The sequence below is a fragment of the Zosterops lateralis genome (genome assembly GCF_965231275.1).
Source record: "Zosterops lateralis genome assembly, chromosome: 6".
NCBI classification, from domain to species: Eukaryota; Metazoa; Chordata; class Aves; order Passeriformes; family Zosteropidae; genus Zosterops; species Zosterops lateralis.
In genome coordinates this window covers 50,047,769-50,069,115 of record NC_139761.1, presented here as the reverse complement: position 1 = coordinate 50,069,115, position 21,347 = coordinate 50,047,769, and the positions used below count along the sequence as shown (strand labels likewise).

Below are 21,347 nucleotides of genomic sequence, written 5' to 3'. Positions count from 1 at the left end.
AGCAAGAGATACTTTAAAATTTCTGTTTGGCATTGCTACTTTTGAGCAGAATTTCTCCCCACACATCTTTTCAAGACAGAATTCTTTTATATATATATATATTAACCATCAATAGTTAGTTATTAACATGAAACTAATTCCCTCAATGTACAGTATAAAAAAATCACGTCAGACCAGAAACAGATGATTACTAAAGGAATGACTGTCTTTTACTTTAAAGAGAATGTCCAGCAGAAGTAGAAATAAAAACAAAAACATCTTTCCATGACTCTGATCAAAAACCCTTTTGCACTGTAGAGTAAAAAAAGGTGCAACGAAATAGAATATATTTAAATAAATATGGAATATATCTGAAATTCAGAGGGGCCCTGATTAAAATGGGAATTCTGCCATTTTCTTCGCTGTGGGAAGAATTTTGTCCTGAGCAACATACTCTTTTTAAAGCTTTCTATATTTTCACTGATATTCCAAGATTTATAACTATATTATAACGTCACATAAGGACTTAGATTTACTAACATACTTTACAAGTATTAATTAATTCAAGCTCAAAGACCCATTCAGGAGAGAGTATTATACCTACAGTTCACGCAGGAGGACCCCCAAAGAGGCCTGGATTTCTTTTCCAGTGCAGAATTGATTATGCAGGGTGGATAGGAACCAATTCCATTGTCATCTGCTGTTTGCAAACCTTTACCTCTCACCATACAATTCTACCAAGAGCCACCTGAGGTGCAGAGCTGGGGCCAAGGAGGCACATGCTCTGCTGGAAAACCAGGAGGCAGTTTTGAGCTGGTCCATGCCAGCACTGCACAGTTCCCTCCCCAACACTTCCATAATGGCAGGATACAAGGGTGGAAGTGAAGCACAGGTGCAAAAAAAGGAGACATTTTTTCCCATTCCACCCAGTCCCGTGGTTGATTTCTACTGGTATTTAAAATAAAGAAGAATAAATTCAAAGAGAAGGAGAGGCAAGGGTTGCTATTTTTCCTCAAGCCTAAATGCATAATATTCAAGAGACTAGGTCAAAGGAGCTATTCACATCCAGTGAGAATATTCCTGCTCCTGTATATTTTTGAAAGCTATTTAATGCAGAATAGTAACCTAGATAACTTCCAGAAATCAGATGATGTTTATGGAGTGTTTAGATGGAAACACAAAGGGTTATCAAAGGCAATTATGTGGAGAACCAGCTTCACGCAGAAAACTCCTGTGTCTAGAGATCAAAGTCAAATCAGAATACTGATTGCATGCAAAAATTAATTTGTTCCATCTCTTCCTAGAATTCCTCGGATTCTGGCATGATCTGACCATCTTTACTCAGAAAAGGATCCAAGGAACTGGTGTGTTTGCACAGTATGACTGAGGTGATTGCCACCGCTGGCACACGGTAATTATTGCAAATTTGGGAGTGAGCACCGGAGTTTGTAAACTTCCAGTGCCATACACACAGCCTGCCTGCTTCCTACACCAACTCCCTCACTCCAGTGGATTCCACGGGCGGCTCAACCTTCTGATTAATCTACCAAAACATTGTGAAACAACAAAATCACTGGGAAGGTAAAACAAGGCAGGAAATGAGGAAACGTTTAAAATGAGCACCGGCTATTTCTTATCCAACTTTAGCTATTAAAATCCCAGCAACACCTCTATAGCTCAAGATAAAACACCACAGTGCTGCGCTGCCTTCTCTGCAGAGCATCCCGACAACTCGGGAAGGAACGCCAAATCTGCCCGTTTTCTGCCTTCCCCCAGTTTGTCACAACTCCAGGCGCGCTCTGGGCTGGCGGACAGAGCCTGGCCGTGCTCGGGTTGGAGCGGCTCCCGCCTGGAATTGCGGGCTCATTGCTGCCGGGCGGGCTGCGCTCGGCGGGCGGTGGAGCCGCACGGCACCGGCGGAGCGGCGGCAGCAGCAGCAGCAGCGGGGCCGCGGTTCCCGAGCTCCGGCCGCCACCGCGGGCTCCGGGCAATAACAATGGCCCTTTGTCCAGCTGTGGCCGCTTCCTCCTCCGCAGCCAGGCCTTATCTGCTCAGGAAATGCCTGCTTTAACTGACAGGTAGGAGATTAAATCTACAGCTGCCGAAACACAATCTCCGCTCTGTTAGATAGGCTCTCATTGAAAAGCGCTACAAACACATAATTTGTTTATGTTGTACCAGCGATCTTTGACAAAGCAGACTGTCTAGCTGAGACAAATGTGGTTAAACCCATTTATTGTATTATTTCTGCAACACAGAACAAGCTCTTAAAACGTAGAAAGTACACAAGGCACAAAGCTCTAGCTGTCTCAAGAAATCAAGAATAGATGACTTCTTGTTACACTAGCCCCCTTTACACAGCATAGCATGTGCCCTCCTGGAAAACATCCACTGTGATTTCTTTCTTTTCTTTTTTTTTTTTTTCACTCTCCCCTCCACACCAACCCCCTCCCCCCTCCTTTTTTTTTTTTTTTTTTTTTTTTCTTTTTTTTTTCCCTTTTAAAGGGGATGGTTCAATGATGTTTATGTTTCCAGGTTTTAAAGTTTCTTTTGTTTTCTCTAGCATCAATAGCTATAAAACAACTAAGTCCGTCAAAGGATGCCTTTAGTTTTTAAGAAACAAGGGGATATTTTTTGAGAGACTACTTCTCAAAGAAAGAATCATTTTCCAGACACACTGTCTGGTCTTCCTGACTTAATGCATGCTCAAACCAAAGTTTTGCCTGACTAATGAATGCCGGACTGACACCCCCCACCCCTTCTCTCTCTGTTTTTTAATCATCAATCACCTATTTCTCAAAACATTACTTCATTTTTGTTACACCTTCTGCCTTATTTTAAAATAATATTGCTGGCTGTTTATTTCAAATGAAAGGCACGGGGAACTGATGAATTAAGTGTTTATAAATCTGAGTTTTCAGATTGAAAACAACCTTTTCCATAATGCAAAGGCTTTATAAGTAAAACCTGTCCTTTAGCCCGAGTTTCTTCTGGCCATATATTACTCCCAGTAAACTCTGCTACAAGAACTAAATGAGTGCTGTACACTGAATATGAGAAGGGCAATGCTTGAGGAGGAGAGCCTCAGAAACTTATTTCAGTGGAGCAGGACAGACTCCCAGGAACACTGTGGCCCACAGCATTCTTGTCTTTCTATATTTAAGACTCCATTCTCTGCTGATCTGCATATCCAGTAATCTGCACCTCCAGTTAATGTTACTGGGAGTTGTGTGCACTCACAGATGTGCTCAGCAACTGGCACACTGAAACATCTCTTCACTCCAGTCAAATTTAATAAATGAGTTTTCCCAGTGTTATTAATACAGATGTTCACAATAAGGAAGATCTTGTAAAGCACCGAATTGTTGCTCTAATGGTTAATCATAATTAAAAGGGAAAGAAACAGGAAGAATAGTCAACATCTTAATGTTTTATCATTCACATTACTTCTATAACCTTCCTGCCTCTCCTGCGGCATTCTCTTCCATACCCTTTTGCAGCATGTTGGCTTCCATATTATTTTATTTAACCTTAATCACAGCATTCATCTCTGGATTTGAGAGGAAGCTGTAACAGAGCTACCCTACGAGCTGCCACTCAGAAAATTCAGTTTGGCATAAAATTAAAAAAGTATGCAATAAACTGGCTGAATCCATAGGGAATCCCTCAAACAGCATGGATAATGAGGGGAATCCATAACAGACATAAACAAACCCAGAAAGATGTCTGGGGCCAACATCATTATGTAAGATATATGCCCAAGATGTATGGGCATACGTTTGAATGTTCAAACTAAGCCTGTATTAGATTGATTGAATCTCAGCATGGGGCTCAGTTAATAAACAAACCTTGCCTTCAGAAAATATTTGGAGCTGAAATCATGTATTATAGCCAGGCACCTACTACATGTGGCACTAAGATGCCCTCCTACCTTAAAGCTTTGTTAAAACAGGATGGTAAAGGAAATTAGAAATCCGTACTACCAGAGGAACAGATACAATTTTCAGGTTAAGTGGCACCACTCTAAAAGCAGTTGTTATCCACAGACTGTATTTCAGTCTATGCACCAGGGGCATATGAAAAGAATTCACATTAAAAATTAGAGACCGTTTTGAATCTTTGGGCTTTGATTCACACTTCCCATGTTTTTTAAACATGTTACTCATATTCTCATAAAGGATACAACAATAATGCTAGCAAATCTTTCTGGTAATTATTAATTTCACTGTAGAATAGCTTTTTTGCTATGCTTGGCTTGTTAAAAAAATGCATTTTGCTCACCTCAGGGTACACCATTAGCTTGCATATTTGCTCTTTTCCTATTTTTCCAGGTTTTGTTTAAATATTCTTCTTAAACCTGTATATTAATCACTGCTCAGAGGGTGAAAGAATTTGCAGGAGCAGCTGAAGTACTACTTTTTTCCCAAAGTAGGAACTAGTTAGTGCTGACACTTTTTATTCATTGGAAGATGAATGAAAGAGAGATAGAGAAAGAAAAAAAAATAAAGAGTAAGGATGAGGGCTGACTTGGTGGTAGAGAGTCCAACAGATCAGTCTAACCTAATAAAATCTTGCAAAATTGTGAGCTGCAATGGCATGTCCATTGTATTTAATGACAGCCAGATCCAGAAAGTTACCCTTGTCATAATTTTGGTCATTGGGTCAGGTAATCAGGAAGCAAGAGAAAGATTTCTACAAAAATACCCATCCAAATAGGCTTCCAAAATCAGATCAGAAGACAAAATGCTTCTAGCAATAACTCTGTTCCAGTTCTTACATCTATGTTTACCTGTGTGCTGCTGTGCTCCATTTTGAAGCCCAGTATTTTGGTGTTCAGCTACACAGGAAACAACTGCAAAATATTTCAAACTGTGTACCTGTAGCACCTTAGTTCTCCAGCACCATGTCCACATGTGAACAATAAGTACAGTGAAGATATCTTTTGGAAATTTTGTTTTCTGCTAAAAAGGAGACTGTGGAAGCTCATGTGTTGTATTTGCCATGATAAAGTCACATATTTTAACAAGCAGGAGCTTTCCTATTAGACGTTTTTTTTTTTTTTTAAATAAAAGTGAATATCTCTTCCTCTACATATATAAATACATAAGTGTGTAGCTATGTTTATGTATTTCATGTTATAAATAGAAAAGCATATTCTATATATACAAAGGCACATATAAAATAGACAGATCTGTACATATATCTATAGCACATTTCTATGCATATATTTTTTTACAAATAATCTTAACTAGGCATATATTTTTTATATATATATATACATGTAGAACATGCTTTCCTCTTGTTTCCCAAATCCCTTACTCGGGATTTCTGTGTTCTTACATCCATCCATTTATACAATTCCCCTGATGTAGTCCTGGATAGTCTCCATTTAAATTACTTCCTGGGACACACAAAACCTATGTTTCTGCAATGCTTACTCTGGGCAGACCACCTTTATCAGGAGTTGTACTTTGAGCATGATACATTTAACAGGTTTGCTGCTGAGTGAAGAAGTCAGCAAGCAAGCTGGGCTAATCATAGTTACTTGAGTAACAAAAAGAAAGTGTTTTTAAAATCATTCTATCACTCACATTTATTATTGCTGGATTTCTTTCCGTCTCTTCTATTTATCAAATAATTTTTTTTCTCCTTCCCACAATCTCTTCATTCCTCGCCTTCAGTCTCATTACAAAACTCTCAGCATTAACTCTCACTTTTTCTCTTTTGGGAGATAAATTTTCTTGTATGCAAGGCAGTTATCCAGCAGTAAATTCTCTTTTTTAGACCACTGAGATGAAGAAAGTGATGCCCAAAACTTGTCCATAAACTTCCTTTATAAGGAAGGCAACCATAGTGAAGTACATTTGGCTTTCTTTTCTTTAGGATGGTCATTGTCACAAATTCAGGAAAAGCTTAGACATAAAAGTAGCACTGCATCAAGAAAATGAGGACACCTACAAACATCTGGTTTTTAAGATAGACACATGCAGCTGAAACAAATTAAAACGGTGATTTTCAAAAACCCTCCTGCTGCACTCAAGTGCCTTCAGAGTAAACAATTCTCTTACCCAAACTCCCTGTTTTGTTAGCCCATGATCATCTCCATCATCTTTTCAGGTAAATAAGACTTTTCAGCATGTAATTTTCTATTTCAGGTTAGGTACCTCTTTGAAAATACTTTTTAGGTTGTTGGGGTTTGGGTTTTTCTGTTTCTTTTCTCATTATAAATCAACCTCATTATAAATCAATCTTACTCCAAAAGTGGAGCAGAAGGAAATACAAGAAAATAGAATACCAATAAAGAATTTCTGAGATGTGAGGGCAAATGGGCTGAACAGCATTGATACGAGATGCACAGACCAGCTAATCCACATTATTTTTGGCCCCACTGGTATTGCATTTTTAAGGGAAATGAAGGGGAGAGGTATGCTAATGTATTTTAAGGAAAACAGAGAAAGAGGTTTTGCTTACTGTTGGTCAGTAATGTGTAGAAATTATTTAGTGCTTAGACCCAGAAATGTCCACCCAGGCATTTTAGAATAGATAAGATGTCTCTGTGATATTATTCCTGTCTGCTTTAGTCTTCAGCTGAATAGAGCAATACCCACTGCACTTTTACCTGTTTGTCCATCTCTAGTATCCCCACCCCACAGGTGGCTGGTGCACGTGGGACTGTGCCATTGGCAGCTCTGTTACAAACAGCACTGCAAACCCAACTCATCTCAGCACTCATATTGTACTTTTTCAGTGCACATATCGAATCTCCCTCCTGGAAGCCTGGATGATGTTCAAATTTCTCATTCATTTTCCAAACTCACTGTCTGACCAGCTTTTTTGCTGTTACTACTCATTGCTATAACCTCTGTGCTGTGCATAATAAAAATCTTTCCCATCTGAGTTGTCCGCCATGGTTACTGGAAATCTGCTGTATGTAGCACTCCCAAGAGCAGGAAAGGAAGGTACCTTTACTGCAATTGGATAAATATCACCTTTTCTTTAAAAGGAACGTTTACCCTCACTGAAACCACATCTAATGGTCACTGCTAAGCTACCCCCACCTCTGAAATAGAATTCCTGTTAATTTGCATTTTACTCCTGGTGTTGACATAATAACTGGGGTATATGCTCCTTTTCACTTTTCATCCATTGCGTTAAGAAAAAAAAGACCATTTCCCTAATATTTCACAAAACTTCACCAGAAAATATAGCTAGATCACTGCCTACTTATGATGCTTTTTAACTGAGTTTGCATGTTAAATTATTGCATGCTTTGTTTGTAAATGTGCTTCTGAAATAAATGAAGCATTTACAAATATGATTAATCTACAGCTTCAGAAGCGCGCAATAAAGAAACAAATTGCTGAGTGCCCTTGTCCTTTCACACAGAAGCTAAAACACAACTTTCAAATGTCTAAGACTGCCTAGCTTTATCTTTTCTTTCAACAAAGTTGTTTAAAATGGACATTTTCAGCAACCAAATTTTTACTAAGTTCCTGGCTCCACTTTCATTTATACTGGTGTAACTCAGAAGCAACTGCAACATATGCTGTAAACCAACACCAGTGTAAACACTGTGTAGATGAGGTCAAAATAAGGCTGTTATTGTATGACTTTTAAAGTGCTCATGTAGATTAATATTCTCACCCCTTAACAGATTTAGACACATCAGCATGAGCACAGAAATGCAACAAGTTGAAAATTCAAAGTACATTTACTAGTGTATTTTATGCCACTCACATTTTCAGTCAGACCACCCAGAGCAAAGAAAAGAAAAAGCCACAACAAAAAAAGCCCTCTGCATTGTTTGCAATAATATGGAAGGAAATTGAGTGTATATTCTCTTCTTCCTGTATTTTCCAGCTAGATTAAGCTGTTGTCTTCACAATTGCCTCCCAGCTGCTGTGACTTGTGAAAACAACAGACCCTGCTCTGTTGTCTGCAGAAAGCCTGGATTGTTATGAGTAACTTTATTGCAGGCACATGAGTGTGTTAAGACTTTAAAACACGCTCAAATGTCATGTGCACACCCAGTGACGGGCAAGAATAATTATGAAAAAACAAGAATTCTATGTCTACGAAACAGTGTCAGACAAAATGGGCCATTCATTGTGTTCCTTTGGGAATGCTTGGACTCTCCAGCCAGAAAACAAAAAAGGCACTTTTTTCCTGCCGTAGGCTGAATACTTAGCTTTGCCATCTGAGCCCTAAGAAAACATGGGCCCCCTCTCTAACTACTGGCTGGCCCGCACACAGTAAAAAGTATTAATGTCCCCCTTTTTTCCAGCAGTTCCCTCTGTGTAGGCTGCGGCCAATGTAAAGTCAATGCAAAGACAAAACAGTTTGCCTAACATTAGCAAAAAAAACATAACTCTTGTGCAGTCTGAAAATCCCTCTGACACACAGAGGTTTTATTCTAAGGCATATCCCCTCTATGCTTCAGCGAGTTACCGTAGCTACTGTTAATGCTTTTAGCAGGTAATAACTGCTGCCTGCTGCTCCCCTTCCAGCTTTCCAGAAGTCTGTGGGTGAATCAGATTGTGTACAATTATTAAAAATTATCATCTAATTGCCTTGTTTGCTACTGTCCGTTTTCACTGTCGGTCTTCCTAAACAGGATCTGTCTGCCCCTGAAAGGATTCTTAGAAATAGAAACATAACATGGCTCAGCTCAACATCAGGTCATTTTGGTATCAGTTTTTTTCCTCACAGGTGGACTAATTCCAGCCTCATCTTTAAAGTGATAAATTACAAACAAATGAAAAGCTCTTTGTGCTATTTCTAATAATAGTTTCTAGGTCAAACACCATTTGACTAATGTACATTTTTAAGCTAAGGAATCACATTTGTCCATATTTTTTGATCTAGCATCTATTCAGCATATTCAGCTAAGTGTTTGTACATCTTTAAAAGAGGTGAGCATGCCAATTCATATTAAATTGGAGCAATGTTTCACAGAAATAGAAACAACACACAGTAACCTGGAAAATCCTTGTGTGCTACCCATAAAAAGACAAGAACTATTTTTTATGAATTTGGCCCAGTGTCTGAATATGGATTTGCAGGCTGTTATTTAAGACATTTAGCAAGGATTTTACCTTGCCATACTCAAAGCAGGCCAGGAAATGAGAAAACAATGGAATCATAATTCAGAAGGGCTCTAGTCTATCTGTATGTTCATAAGGAGTGACAGAATGAAAAAAGAAGGGCAAACTGTAACTCCCACAATTTTCTGGGTTGTTATTTTCTTCACTAAACCCTCTTACTCTACGTAGATAACCTAAGTAGATTACATCTACAGCATTAAATGGGTTTTGAAAGGATATAGTGCTTTAACATTAAATTCTTCCCTTCTTCAGGGCATGAACTGTCCTTCCTTATTTGTACAGCGTGTAAGCATCACCTACCAGAATATGACAGTGATCCTGACCGGGGTCTCAACCAACTGTGCAAATATTAGTACTTGTAATATTATAATAGGAGGCCATTATGGTTAATATTGTGTCATCCCAAGATATCCCAGGGGGACATATCAAAGATGAATGTGCGCAGGTAAATTGTCTTGTCCTTTTCTAGAATCTAAAGGAGAAAGGTTTTAAACCACTTCTTGTCACTCCTAATATGAAAGTACAAGCTTAGCCTCAAACATGTATTTAAATCAGAAACATACAGTACTATGAAATGAACCATCAGGCCATCCATGAATTTGTTTTAACAATCCAACAACATCACCATTTCTCATTCATCCACTTAGCTTAATTTTCCTACCATCACTTTCATTGCTGAGGTTGTCTCTATTAAGCCATTTTTTGTGCATCATTAACTTTTAACCAGGCATCGATAGCTTTATTGTTTAAATTGCGTATGACTTTATTTAACGTCAGCATTTCTTCTGGCTCCTGACATGAAGTCACATTTTATAACTAATTAAATTGATCCCTGGGAAGCAGAAGCCACTAAACGGAATTATTCGTACCCAAGTGTCAATATATTAAATCAAAGGGCTAATGAGTTGGGTCACTGCTTCTTTTATCTGAAAGCTGCTGCAGAATAGAATTCGTACCAACCTCGACTTTCTGCTTTAACAATCAATTTTATTTAAACCAAAGGTAGCTAATTAATAAATTTTGTTATAGTTGTAAATAATACATTTAAGCCTGTTTTTACCACTTGCACGCACGTTAAGGTCACTGTTTTAGGCAGAAAAAAATGCTTTGTTGATATAAACTGTCTAAAAGCGTATTTTTTGAACTCCCCATGTGTAAGGAACATTACTTCTAGGTCATAGAAAGCTTCCAAAATGACTTAAAAGGTGTTTTGTAAGTAAACAGTTTTGAGAACTTTTCAGTTTTCAGCCATTTCTATTATAGGCGTAAATCAAGATGAAAATTTGCCTCTTGGAACTGACAATACCGCCTAACGAAAGTGATTAAGAAATGACTAAATTTGTCATGTCAGCTTTTCCTATAGCTCTTGCAGCTGCTGAGTAATATTTTGGATGCTTTCACTATTTACATCTGGACACTACTTTTAAAATTCATCACCTAATAATTCATACCACTCGCAGATTTAGTCATAGTTCAGCTTTCTTTGACAAAAGGCTTGTAGATGGTTCAAGAGAGCTATCTTTGCTGAAGTTGTCTTCCACTACTATGTTTATGTCCAGATTGTTTAAAAAGACGTTCTGAAAATCTCCCATGCCTTAAAACCACATTTTAGGACCTATTTGTTTTGCTTGAGAACCAATCAACTTCTCTTATTTTATAACCTTTGGAGAGTTCACCTGTATGGAAACAGCAAATCCACTTTGACATTAGCTAAGGTTTATAAGCTATTTATAAGCTATAATTAGGCTTGAAGTCAAAGGGCATTAAAAAAATTCAAATAAAACCAGGTTGGGTGCCACTGCCATATTTTTTTGAATGGGGAAGCAAAGATGGGTGAAAATACACCTTCAGCCTAAACAACTAAAGTTTTGATACAGTTTGCCATATGCATAAGGAGATCAGAAAAGCGGGTGAAATAAGACTTTCATTCATTTATCCTGTTCCCCACTGCAAATAGGACCCTGAAAAGAATGTGTCTGAGGAACCACCATCTTGCTAATCTACATCTATGGCTGCACCCCTCACACAAAACAAAGAAAGAAATTATAAACTGGCTTCAAAGAAATGCCTGAGCAACCATTGAAAGCAAGGCTGGGATTGTTCACTTGAAACTAATGGTTATTTTAACACATAATGGTGAATTAAAAATAGGATGGCAGCAACGTCCTCCTAAAACTTGGGTTTGTTGTTTCACCACTAAGATCAAATGCAACACAAGGAACACCACAGATCTTTTTTTAAAAATGCATGTTCTTGTACCCACACATCATTTGCTTTCTCAAACAGTAAATTTGGGGTTTTCGGCCGGCACAGTGGTTGCCTTATAAAACAACTTTAAATAGTCACTTTTATCCATTTATAAATGGATATACTTTGGAGGGTCAAGTATGTGCCGTTGTTTCACACCACAAATGTTTTCTTTCGTTTCCAATGGTTAAATGTCATGAGAGTGCTTGACCCCACTACAGAACATCATTCAGTATCTGGGGGAAACCACAAATATGGCTGTACCTGTGGCTGGCATGAGATCATTTAAAAATAAAAGATCATTTCAAAAGTGGATTCTATAATAGTGAGACATTTACACCTACAAATATTTTTTGAATATGGACTGCCTTAATGTATATATTCTGTAGTCTTTATTCTCCTCTAATGTAAGGAGGTTTTTTCAAATATATAAAATATTTGGAGCTGTAGCAACTCTGTCTCATAGTTAGATTAACGGCTACTGGGAATGGTCATTGAATATACACAGGATTTTTTTTCCCACTTAGATGGCTCAGGGGAAAAAAAATCTTTTAGATAAAACTGGCAAAGTTCTACACAAATATTCATGCCTTTGATAGAAATAAAGAGTACTGCCTTTAAAGAAAGACTTAAAACACAATGGTGCTACAACTGTCAGCAACAGTTTCTGTGCAAAGCACAAAGGGAGTTTCACGTAAAGAATGTTTCAGAATTGTGTTACAGACCTATGTTGTTGCCTGAGTTCACTGAAAACAATTTGCAGGTGTGATGCTGGAGATGCACTGGAAATAAGTGCTTTAAGATAGACAACTGTAGCAAAATCCATTGATAGTATTCCAAAAATAAGGCTGTAACTGCTGCACCAGAAGCATTTAAAAATGGAACAACTGAGTTGAAAGAAAAAGAAAAGTTTGATTCAGGAAAGGTTCAAATTCTCCTCAGTTACAATGGCAACAAATGTTGGCAAAACATGTGGGTAACAGAGGAGGAGGAGAAGAAAGCATTGTTTTCCCAAAGCAAAATGGTTCACTGCACATCACCCAGTTAATGTTGTTCAACCAATATTACAGTTAAATCACAGAGAAATCTGTTTCTTCAACTAAGCTACCTAGCAAAAATCCCAATGATAAATTTGAGGTTCAGTACTGCCCATGAGAAAACAAAACATGTGAACAATGTAAAATCTACCACTAAATATTTAGTAGTGGCCAAATAGAATTGCTGGGAAACTTATCTGTCATCACATTCAAAAATTGGTTTAGCTTATGGGTTTGGAGAGCTCTGCAAAACGTAAAAAAGAATGGCCCTTACTAGGGATATTTGCAAATTCTTTTACATGCTGTCTTTCACCAATGATTGTAAAATGATCTAATTAATTTATTTAAACCCTAGACAATTCTATTTTATTTTTAGAAATTAGCAACCTGGAGCACATCATTGAGAAAAAAAAAATTCTTATGGTTTAAAACAAAATCACTCATTTTTATCCAGTGTCTTCATTTTCTGAAGAAAAAATTTTATAAATACTAGTGCCAAGTAAGTGACATTATGGGTGTCAGTATTAGAAAAAGTTATTCAGGATTCATAAGGGAGTTGGAGATAGACACATAAAATCCAGTTACCACACCACCAGTTGGGTTTTGGGGAGAAAAGTGGGAAGGGAGGGTTTGCAGATGTTAAACACAAGCACAGACATTAATAACCATTAAAATGGAAAAAGAATTGCTCACTAACATGCTAATGCCAATACTTTAAAAGAATTTTTCCCCTAGTTTTTGCCAGTGATTTCACTGTTATGCCATTGCTGTTACTATACTCCAGTGGAAAGTGATTTGTTGATATCCCCTTAGGTCATTCCAAGTTGTATGGAGCCTACAGCAATTAGCTGCTCATGTTTCTGTCAGTTTTCTGACTAGACCTTCCTTTTCATGAATTTTTTTTTTCCCCCTGTTCATGTATATTACATGTTTGTGGTTCTCCTGCTCTGAGCTATACAGATAACAATTAAGCTGAAATGCTCGAGACCAATATGGTGTTCTTTGTACTCTTGAGTTAGCACAACCATTTCAGAAGGCATCTAACAGTCTGCATGAAGAAAGGCAGAGAAAAATGTGGTAAGAAACATGAACTATTTATGTACATTTTTATGGTTTATCTTGGCAAATTTTTGCTTATGATTTTCTCTAAATGTGAGCTCTTGGATGCCTACATATACAGACACAACTAGCCCACATGCAAATTTCCAAACTGATGCTACATTCAAAATTGTTGAAGCAAAAGGACAGACTATCTTTATCTCTTCACTCCTTTGGAATTTATATTTTAAATTCTGCCTTTCTATATATTTGTGTGCATCTATTACCTTTTCTCCACAACTGTAATTAACCCAGCCTCTTATTATTAGTTAAAAATGAACAAACTTTAGGGATCCACATTCTTTTGGTGCAATAAACTGAAGGTTCAAATTTTTTAACCTAAAAAATTTGGTGCCTCATTTGCAGGTGTACTTTGGAATTATATGTCTAAATGATTTCCACTTCGTCTGAAAAGAAGTTGTTGTAATTAATTGCTTCTGCCACAAGCTGTGCCCAGGAAGTTGGGAGAGTAAAACCAGGCTAGTCTGAGGAGTATCAGGACATTAAAATACGTCAGTAAGATGCTCAAGATATTTTAATGAAATTTGGGAAGCAATAATTGCATTGGATTTCTCTGGCAAGTTGAATATACATCTTTTTGAAATATACATAACAGTTATCATACATGAAATTTATTTTCATCCATTCCCTGAGCAAAAAGAAGGATAATTAAAAAGCAGAGCTCTAGGAAACTGGATGATTTCATTTTGCAAGGATTTGTACAACCACTTCTTTATTTTTGTGTTGAATTACTCAAAGTGAAGCAACAGCTAACTGATCCAAAGTCAGAAATCATGCCAGCCTCACATGAAAATCACTTTCTGGACATTTAAATACATTCTAGTTAAGTTTGAAGCATGTAAATTATTCTTGCTAAGGGTGAAATTAAAAGAATTCCAGTAACAGATTAGTATTACTAGTTGAAAGAGTAGCAGTGATAAAATATTTCACAAGTACTACAGAAAATCATAGAAAAGAACTGAAGGCTTAGACATACTCACTAACAGAGACAATTTGGGATTTTGCTAGTGCTAACAGGCATGCAAACAATTTTTCCAGGCCACTTTCCAAAAGCCTCTGAGAATACAGCCTTAAGTGAGTATAGTTTTTCATGAAGGATAACAAACTGACAGCCTAAGAGATGGAAAACTTATAGGCAGGTACAGCATAAAAATACTATCACTAGTGAAAAAGAAAAAATAATGGATCAGTGATACTAAAACTTAAATGAGTTGGTGATATTTCATCTTTGTGTTCATCTGTCTCTGTAGCATATGGCTTTTGTACTTTGCATGAATCACAATGAAGCGTCAAATGCAAAAGTCAAGAGGCAAGTTCGCTAAATACTTAAAAAGAATTCACAAAAATGACTCTTTCTGTCAACTGCTCCCATTCAAAGGCCTGAATGAACAGCCTTTATAAATATGGGGTACTCATGGAAGCCTGCACAGCCAAGTATGCCTGCAACCAGATATTTCCTATGTGAATAACTAGACAGGGAATTTTCAAAGGCTTGTAGTAAGCAGTTTCAGCAGCAAATTCTCTCAGCCCTTAGTCACATGTTCCTTAAAAGGAAATCATTAGCAATCTGAAAACTCCCTTTCTTTAGTGTTTTCCAGTGTATGCTCAGTGTACTGAGACACATTATAAGTGATATTAACCTGTGCCTGAAACAGCAACCAAGTTTATGCTCTCCTAGAAAATACCGTGAACATCCACTGAAGATATATTATGTACCTAGCGTGTTCCCCAGTTCATATCTCCCACGTTATTCAGTCCCTACTTAATAGATAATAAAGCCACATTCTAAAACATTTTAAAGTGGTCTTCTGAGCCAAGCACTCAGGCTCAGGTTATCTGTGTTCAATTCCCAGCTCCACCCAGGCTTCCTGTGAGACCCTGAGCAACTCACTTAAGTGTCTGAGTTTCTTGCCTGAAAAATAGGATAAATAAAAGTTCCTTTCTATAACCCTTCTTTTGAGTCTTATCTAGCAAGATTTTGCAGTTCTTTAGGGAGAGGAACATCCCTTGCTTCTTAGAAGCAATAGTGACTAAAGAGTCTAAGATCATCCCTACCATGACAAAACATCCACAACATTTGAACAGGATTGACTCTACCATTCTAATAGCCTCAGTTCAGCTCTATCAGTGACTTGTAGTCAATGTCATATATTTCAGGGGGAACAAATAATTCCAAGAAAAAATAAATGGCTTTTTGATAACTTTTAAACAAAAGGATTATGTGTTTTTAGAGGACAATTGCTAATTTCAGCAGTGAACTGAGATCTTTATTCCATGTTTCCTAACCAATTGCTCAGATTTATGAGTGTATTGAAAAGAATCTATCAAACCTTTGATTTTTATTTCTATGTCCTTTCACAGGTACCCACTTGCTATATATAACCAGCAACACAAGAACTACTATTATACACTATTAAACTGTATTTTTAATCTTGTTTTGCTGGTGACAGGTAGGAAACTTATTAAATTCTCATGGTTTATATTGTCACCAGTTACCCCTGATAAAAGCATGGTCCGGTAGAGTATAGCTGGGCAGAGTTTCTGCAGTGTATGTGTATGCAAGAAGCAAGATTAGATGTGTAGTTTGACCACTCAGGATACTTTAGGTATATGGTAGAACTAAATGCTTGAATTAGGAGATGATTATATGAATTAGCTGTTGTTAGATTATTTTTTTTTATTATTTTTTTTTTAATTCAAGAAATAAATTATACAATCAGGCTATTTTAAAATGAAAGACCATTAACAACAAATCATTTTGAAACATCGCTGTGCAGATATTTCAGTTTCTTCAATATTCTTAGACCTTTGATTATACTTTTGATTTTCAAAGCACTTTTAAACAATGAATGAATCAAACAACTGTGCACTAACCCCTTTTCTATAACTGTGGCTATGAATATTAAAGTGAAAAAAAAAAAAAAAAAAAAAGGAGAAATAGCAGAACAGTGGAATAGACAGTGGAAAGAGGATTTCTTAGACACCCAGTGGAGAGAGACTTGTCATGCATACATATCTATTTCCCATCTTTACACTGTCTCTTTGCATCACAGTAAAGTTCTCACATTATTTTACCTAAAATTCTCCTCCTATTAATTATAAAATTACTCAGAAGAAACTCATGTTCTTGTAACCATATAAGACTAGAACTACTCCCCAGTAAAAATTTCTGTCAGCATAAAGGAATGACCTATATAAATACTGTATTTTTTATTATTCAGAACTTTCTTCATTTTTTCCAGTTTTTCCCACCACTCTACTTAATATTTTTGCATGTTTTTTGCCAAAACAAATTCAATATCTTTGATGGTATGATGTGTGTATAATTCACTTGTGATTTTTCAGTTAAAGAAGCTATCCCAAACTCAAGGGTGTTATAACTTTTTTCTACTGCTACTCCATATTTTCACTTATACCCCTGTGTATTCGCATATGCATTTTAAATACTTCTCTAAAACACCAATAATCCCTCTTTGAAGTACTGAATGGAAACCAAAAGATCAGACATTTTTAGTTCATGACTTTTCTCTCACTACAGGAAACACTCTGAGATCATAATTTGAAAGCAATTTCTCTTGTCTTCCAATCCTGAGATGTTTTCCATAGCAATATTTATTCCAAGTAGGCAGATTTTATTTGGAAGTGCTATTAGGCCATAGGTTGTAGATCGACTGACAACAGGGAGTATCTCCAGTCCTTGTTTGCTTCAGGAATGCAAACTGTTAAAAAGGGACATGAGAGGTTTCACAGGTTTAGGGGCAAATACAGCCAATGGATTTGTGACTGTAAGGAATTTGAGTTCACTGTCTGCTGAGGTGAAAGCTTGAAGTGAAGCTTTTCCTGGGATTATGTTATTGATAGGGTCCCCGTCCTTTTGGATCCTTGCATTCAACAAGTTTTCACACAGGTACCTTTCAGTGTAAATATACATTTAAGAAACCCAACCTGTCTGGAGGAGTATGGAAAAAAAAAAAAAAAAAAAAAAAAAACAAAAACAAAAACAAAAAACCACCTCAGTCTAGCTGTCTTCTTTCACCAAGATTGTAGGAACTTAGTTCTACTTGAAACATCTATTTTTCTATCAAATTCCACTGAAATCCACAAAAAGTTAGTGGCACGTGCACTTCAATGCACACAGCTAACAGCACAAATCTGGTATCTTCCTTTTCTACTCAAATTGCCAACCTGACACCACTAAAAAGTGAAACTCCTTCTTCTCTTGCTGCCATGCACTACAGCAAGTTCCCTTCACAGAACTGACTATAATGCCACAGACAACCTTTGTAACAGCAGATTTCAGAAGGAAAAAATTAGAACACTGACAATTAAACTCCACTTCATAGTTCTGCTTGCGGGATGCAACACCTCCCTCCTCAAAGCAGAAATTCTTCCCACCCCAATGGTCTCTCTGCAGTCCCTCTCCTTTCCCAGGCACTTGTTCCCCTGCTTGCTCTCCTGCCAACCCTGGTGCCCCCTTTTCTGTGAACTTACCTTACTCACTAAACTGAGAGTGAATCAGATCATGCAGCTACTGATGTCTGCACTTTCTGCTTAGGCAAACAGAGATTTCAGGAACTTAAGGGCTTCCTTTCCCCAGAGAGATGCCTCTGATCTGGAGCACCAGTCCAGGAACCACAGCAAATGAAAGATGTGATAGATGAATGAGTACTGGGTAAAAGAGTAACACTGATACAGTCGGGCTTTTTTAAATGTGAGGGTTAAAGTGTCCTGCTGTGCCTCTGTAAGATCGAGCCTGTGCTCACTTATTTCTTACACAGTCCTGGATTCAGGCTGAATCCAAGCAAAGTTTGGATCCTGTGTCAGGTGGACACTGCCCCACTGCTCTCACACCTAGGTAGGTCTTCCTTCCAAGGGAGACCCAAAGGGCTGAGCAGGATGCATTCCTTGGTGCACACCAGCCCACCTCACTCACAGGGGTAACACCCACCACCAAGCTGTGGAGGACTCCTGCAGTTCAGCCACAGAGATGGGACAAAAATCCTGGAAAGGGACTGAGAAGAACAAAAACTCAGCCAACAAAGAGTCTAGAGCTATCAGCCCAAGAGAAGAAGCAAGTCGCTTCCTCTGAGAGTTACAGTTTTTAAAATCATGATAGTGTGTCATTTTAAGCATCATGAAAAATAAAACAGATAGATCCCCCCGTCATTCCTCAAATACAGCACACTTTTCCTGGTTAGGAAGTTTGCCCAGCTTCCCTAGCATAAGATCACTGAATGGAGGTGAATCCGTATGAGGAGCTGGACTGGTGTGGTTATTAAATGAGGCCTTTTACATTACAAACAGGGTTTATCATAAACCTATCAGCAAACATACAGGGAAAGAAGTACAAACTGTCAGGAAAAAATTATGGACCAGAGATAAAAATTAATAGTGAAGTACTTGACAAAGTACCAGACTTTGTCCAGGCACAGTTGTATCTCCTTCCTAAGATACACAAAAAACGGCTCAGTATATTTTAAGGCAAATATTTTTGAGCTTTGAATTAATGAAAAATAATTTTAAAATTATGGATTAAATGTGGAAGCTACAGATCTGTCTGAAATCATCTTACTATAGCCATACCCTCATGAAATTAAAGGACTTCTCTTCCACCTGGTATGTTAGATAGAACACTTGATCCCAGAGTATGGAGCATTACAAAAAGGAATAAATTAAGTGAAACTTATATCCAAAAATATAATTTAAGTTCCCAATGCACTAAAACCTCAATTATTTCAGGCACTTCAATAAATCTAATTTAGATAGGACTATTGTCAGCAAATTCATAGTACTACCACCAAACATTCAGAAGGCATTAGTTTCACAAAACCTCATGTGCATAAAATGGAAAACATTTTAACTATGCCTCAGCAATGCCAGCATAACAAAGGGAAGAACCTGAGAGCTGCAGCAGGTGACAGATTGACTGTTTCTTTAGAGCAAAATCTCCCAGTAAGATCTTTTTTCAAATTGTGCAGTGTATTCCAAGCAAATCACTGAAACTCCAAACAAAATTCTAACTGGTAAATTTGCAGAAAATATGTAGGCTGAGATGAAATGTATCACCACAACTGAAATCTTTTTCATTCTCTTTCCTCTGACATGTGCAGACCTTCTGCAAAGAAGGAAAGAGAGCATTATTTTGCTCAGTACCCAAGGCTCTGTTTCCATGGGAAGTGTGTGCCTATCTAGAGCAAGTAGTTTGGTAAGAAATGTGATTTGTAAATGCTTGTTTCCCATGGTTTTGTGTGAGATGCAAACACAGAGTTTTGTTTCTCTGCTGTCTAATAAAGTATAAGCCCAGATCAAAACTCTGCCTGAACTTAGGGCATTTATCATCTCTTTCCCAATCAAATTATTCAAGTTCTAATATGGGGACAGGTGAGTGTGAAGCCTTTACTTCCAAAACAAGCTGAAAGGCTTTATCAGGGCCACTAATTTCACAAAGCTTAACTGAATGCAATACCTTGTAGACTTTTTCCTCTGTCTCAAATGTTATTACCTAATTGCCTATTGTGTCCAAAACTCCTCAGCTGGAACTCAGACAGAGGGACACACAGCCCAGCTATTTGAAAGTTTTTTCCTTAGGAAATCAAGGTTAAAAATACTTTGGTTTCAGGGATTGCACAGATTTTTTTTCTTTAAAACTAAATGCTGTGATAAACACAGGAAACAAAGAGACAGATTGACTCTGAAATTTGCACTCATTATAAGCATTTCAGGACACTAAGCTGAAAATAGTAATAAATTTCTCACAAGACAAAGGTGATTGTTGGTAAATATAGAAAAATATCTAAGAAATGGGGAGAAGTTCAACACTGAGTCAAAGTGTCAGGCAGCAAGAATGTGAACAGTGTTGATTATTCCTTCTTTCTTCAGTAGAGAGAGATGCTACTTTTATGTGATTAACATTTCATTCTGGTAACCAGACAACAATGCAGCAAGGGTATAAAAGTTCATTCTTAGCTGCTAACAGTAAGCATTAGTTCATCTTCTTTTTTCTATTGTAAAAAAAGCTAAGTTAAGTACTGTGGAGCCAGAGCTTTAATACTCTCCGCGGCTCCTCACAAAAGCCTCAGTGAAATCTGGGTCCTGTCATAGCATGACAAGAAGATAATCTGTGTGGGACCTTCCTTTCTGATTAGAAGGTGCTTTCTCTTAATCAGATGGAAAGAAAGTCTCGGTAAGAAACCCCTCCTCCTCCAGAAAATGAAAACAAATCTTTAGAGAAAGGCTTAGTCAGAATCTACATGGGGAATACAGGTTAAAACCATTTTCCCTGGCCTTATAACTAGTAAATGTCGCTGCATATATGTGGCTCCTTAACTTCCTCTGAAGCGGTGGTTTAATCCAGGCAAGATTTCACCCTGCAACATAGGCCTTTGTAGCAGTAATATCTTAATGGTCCTGGATGCTGCAGCTCATCAAGTGTTATGTACTTTGTCATCTCCAGGGAGAAAGGAAATAAATGGGTGACTTTAAGGCTTGACAGTTGTAAATCTGTTACCAGGCTGAAGAAGGCAGATGTACAGATATACTGTTCTGTGGAGGTATTCCTGATTCTGCAGAGGTAAGTACTATCTGGGACAGGTTTGTGGCTTCTATCCCATCAGAATTAATTTATTTAGTGAGAAGAAATAGAAGATTATTTACCAAATAACAACTTTTTAAAAACCTTTCTCAACAAGTGCTAAGGAACACTGTGTTCTTTCCTACTGCTATTTTTCCCATTCTTCAGCATGAAAAAACAAAGCCTAGAAAGGGTAGATATGCCAAGAGTCGCACATGCCATTCCAGTGATCCATCATCCATTCCATTCTTCTCAGAAAAGAAATAGATATTGTTCATTTAAAATGCTACC

At 37.5% G+C, this 21,347-nt stretch overlaps 2 protein-coding genes across 18 annotated transcripts in view; one reads left to right on the top strand and one right to left on the bottom strand.

The window, feature by feature from the left end:
- The window catches only part of SOX6 (SRY-box transcription factor 6), a 384,737-nt gene that overhangs the window by 103,693 nt on the left and 259,697 nt on the right, over window positions 1-21,347 (bottom strand). The gene's annotated exons all lie outside the window — the stretch shown is intronic.
- The window catches only part of LOC310910895 (uncharacterized protein), a gene marked incomplete at its 5' end in the record, with an annotated part of 29,005 nt that continues 9,016 nt past the window's right edge, over window positions 1,359-21,347 (top strand). The window contains 3 exons of the mRNA XM_083863971.1: window positions 1,359-1,390; window positions 1,698-2,057; window positions 20,997-21,056. Of these exons, the coding sequence (XP_083720097.1) occupies window positions 1,359-1,390; window positions 1,698-2,057; window positions 20,997-21,056 (452 nt within the window). The remainder of the gene's footprint in view (window positions 1,391-1,697; window positions 2,058-20,996; window positions 21,057-21,347) is intronic.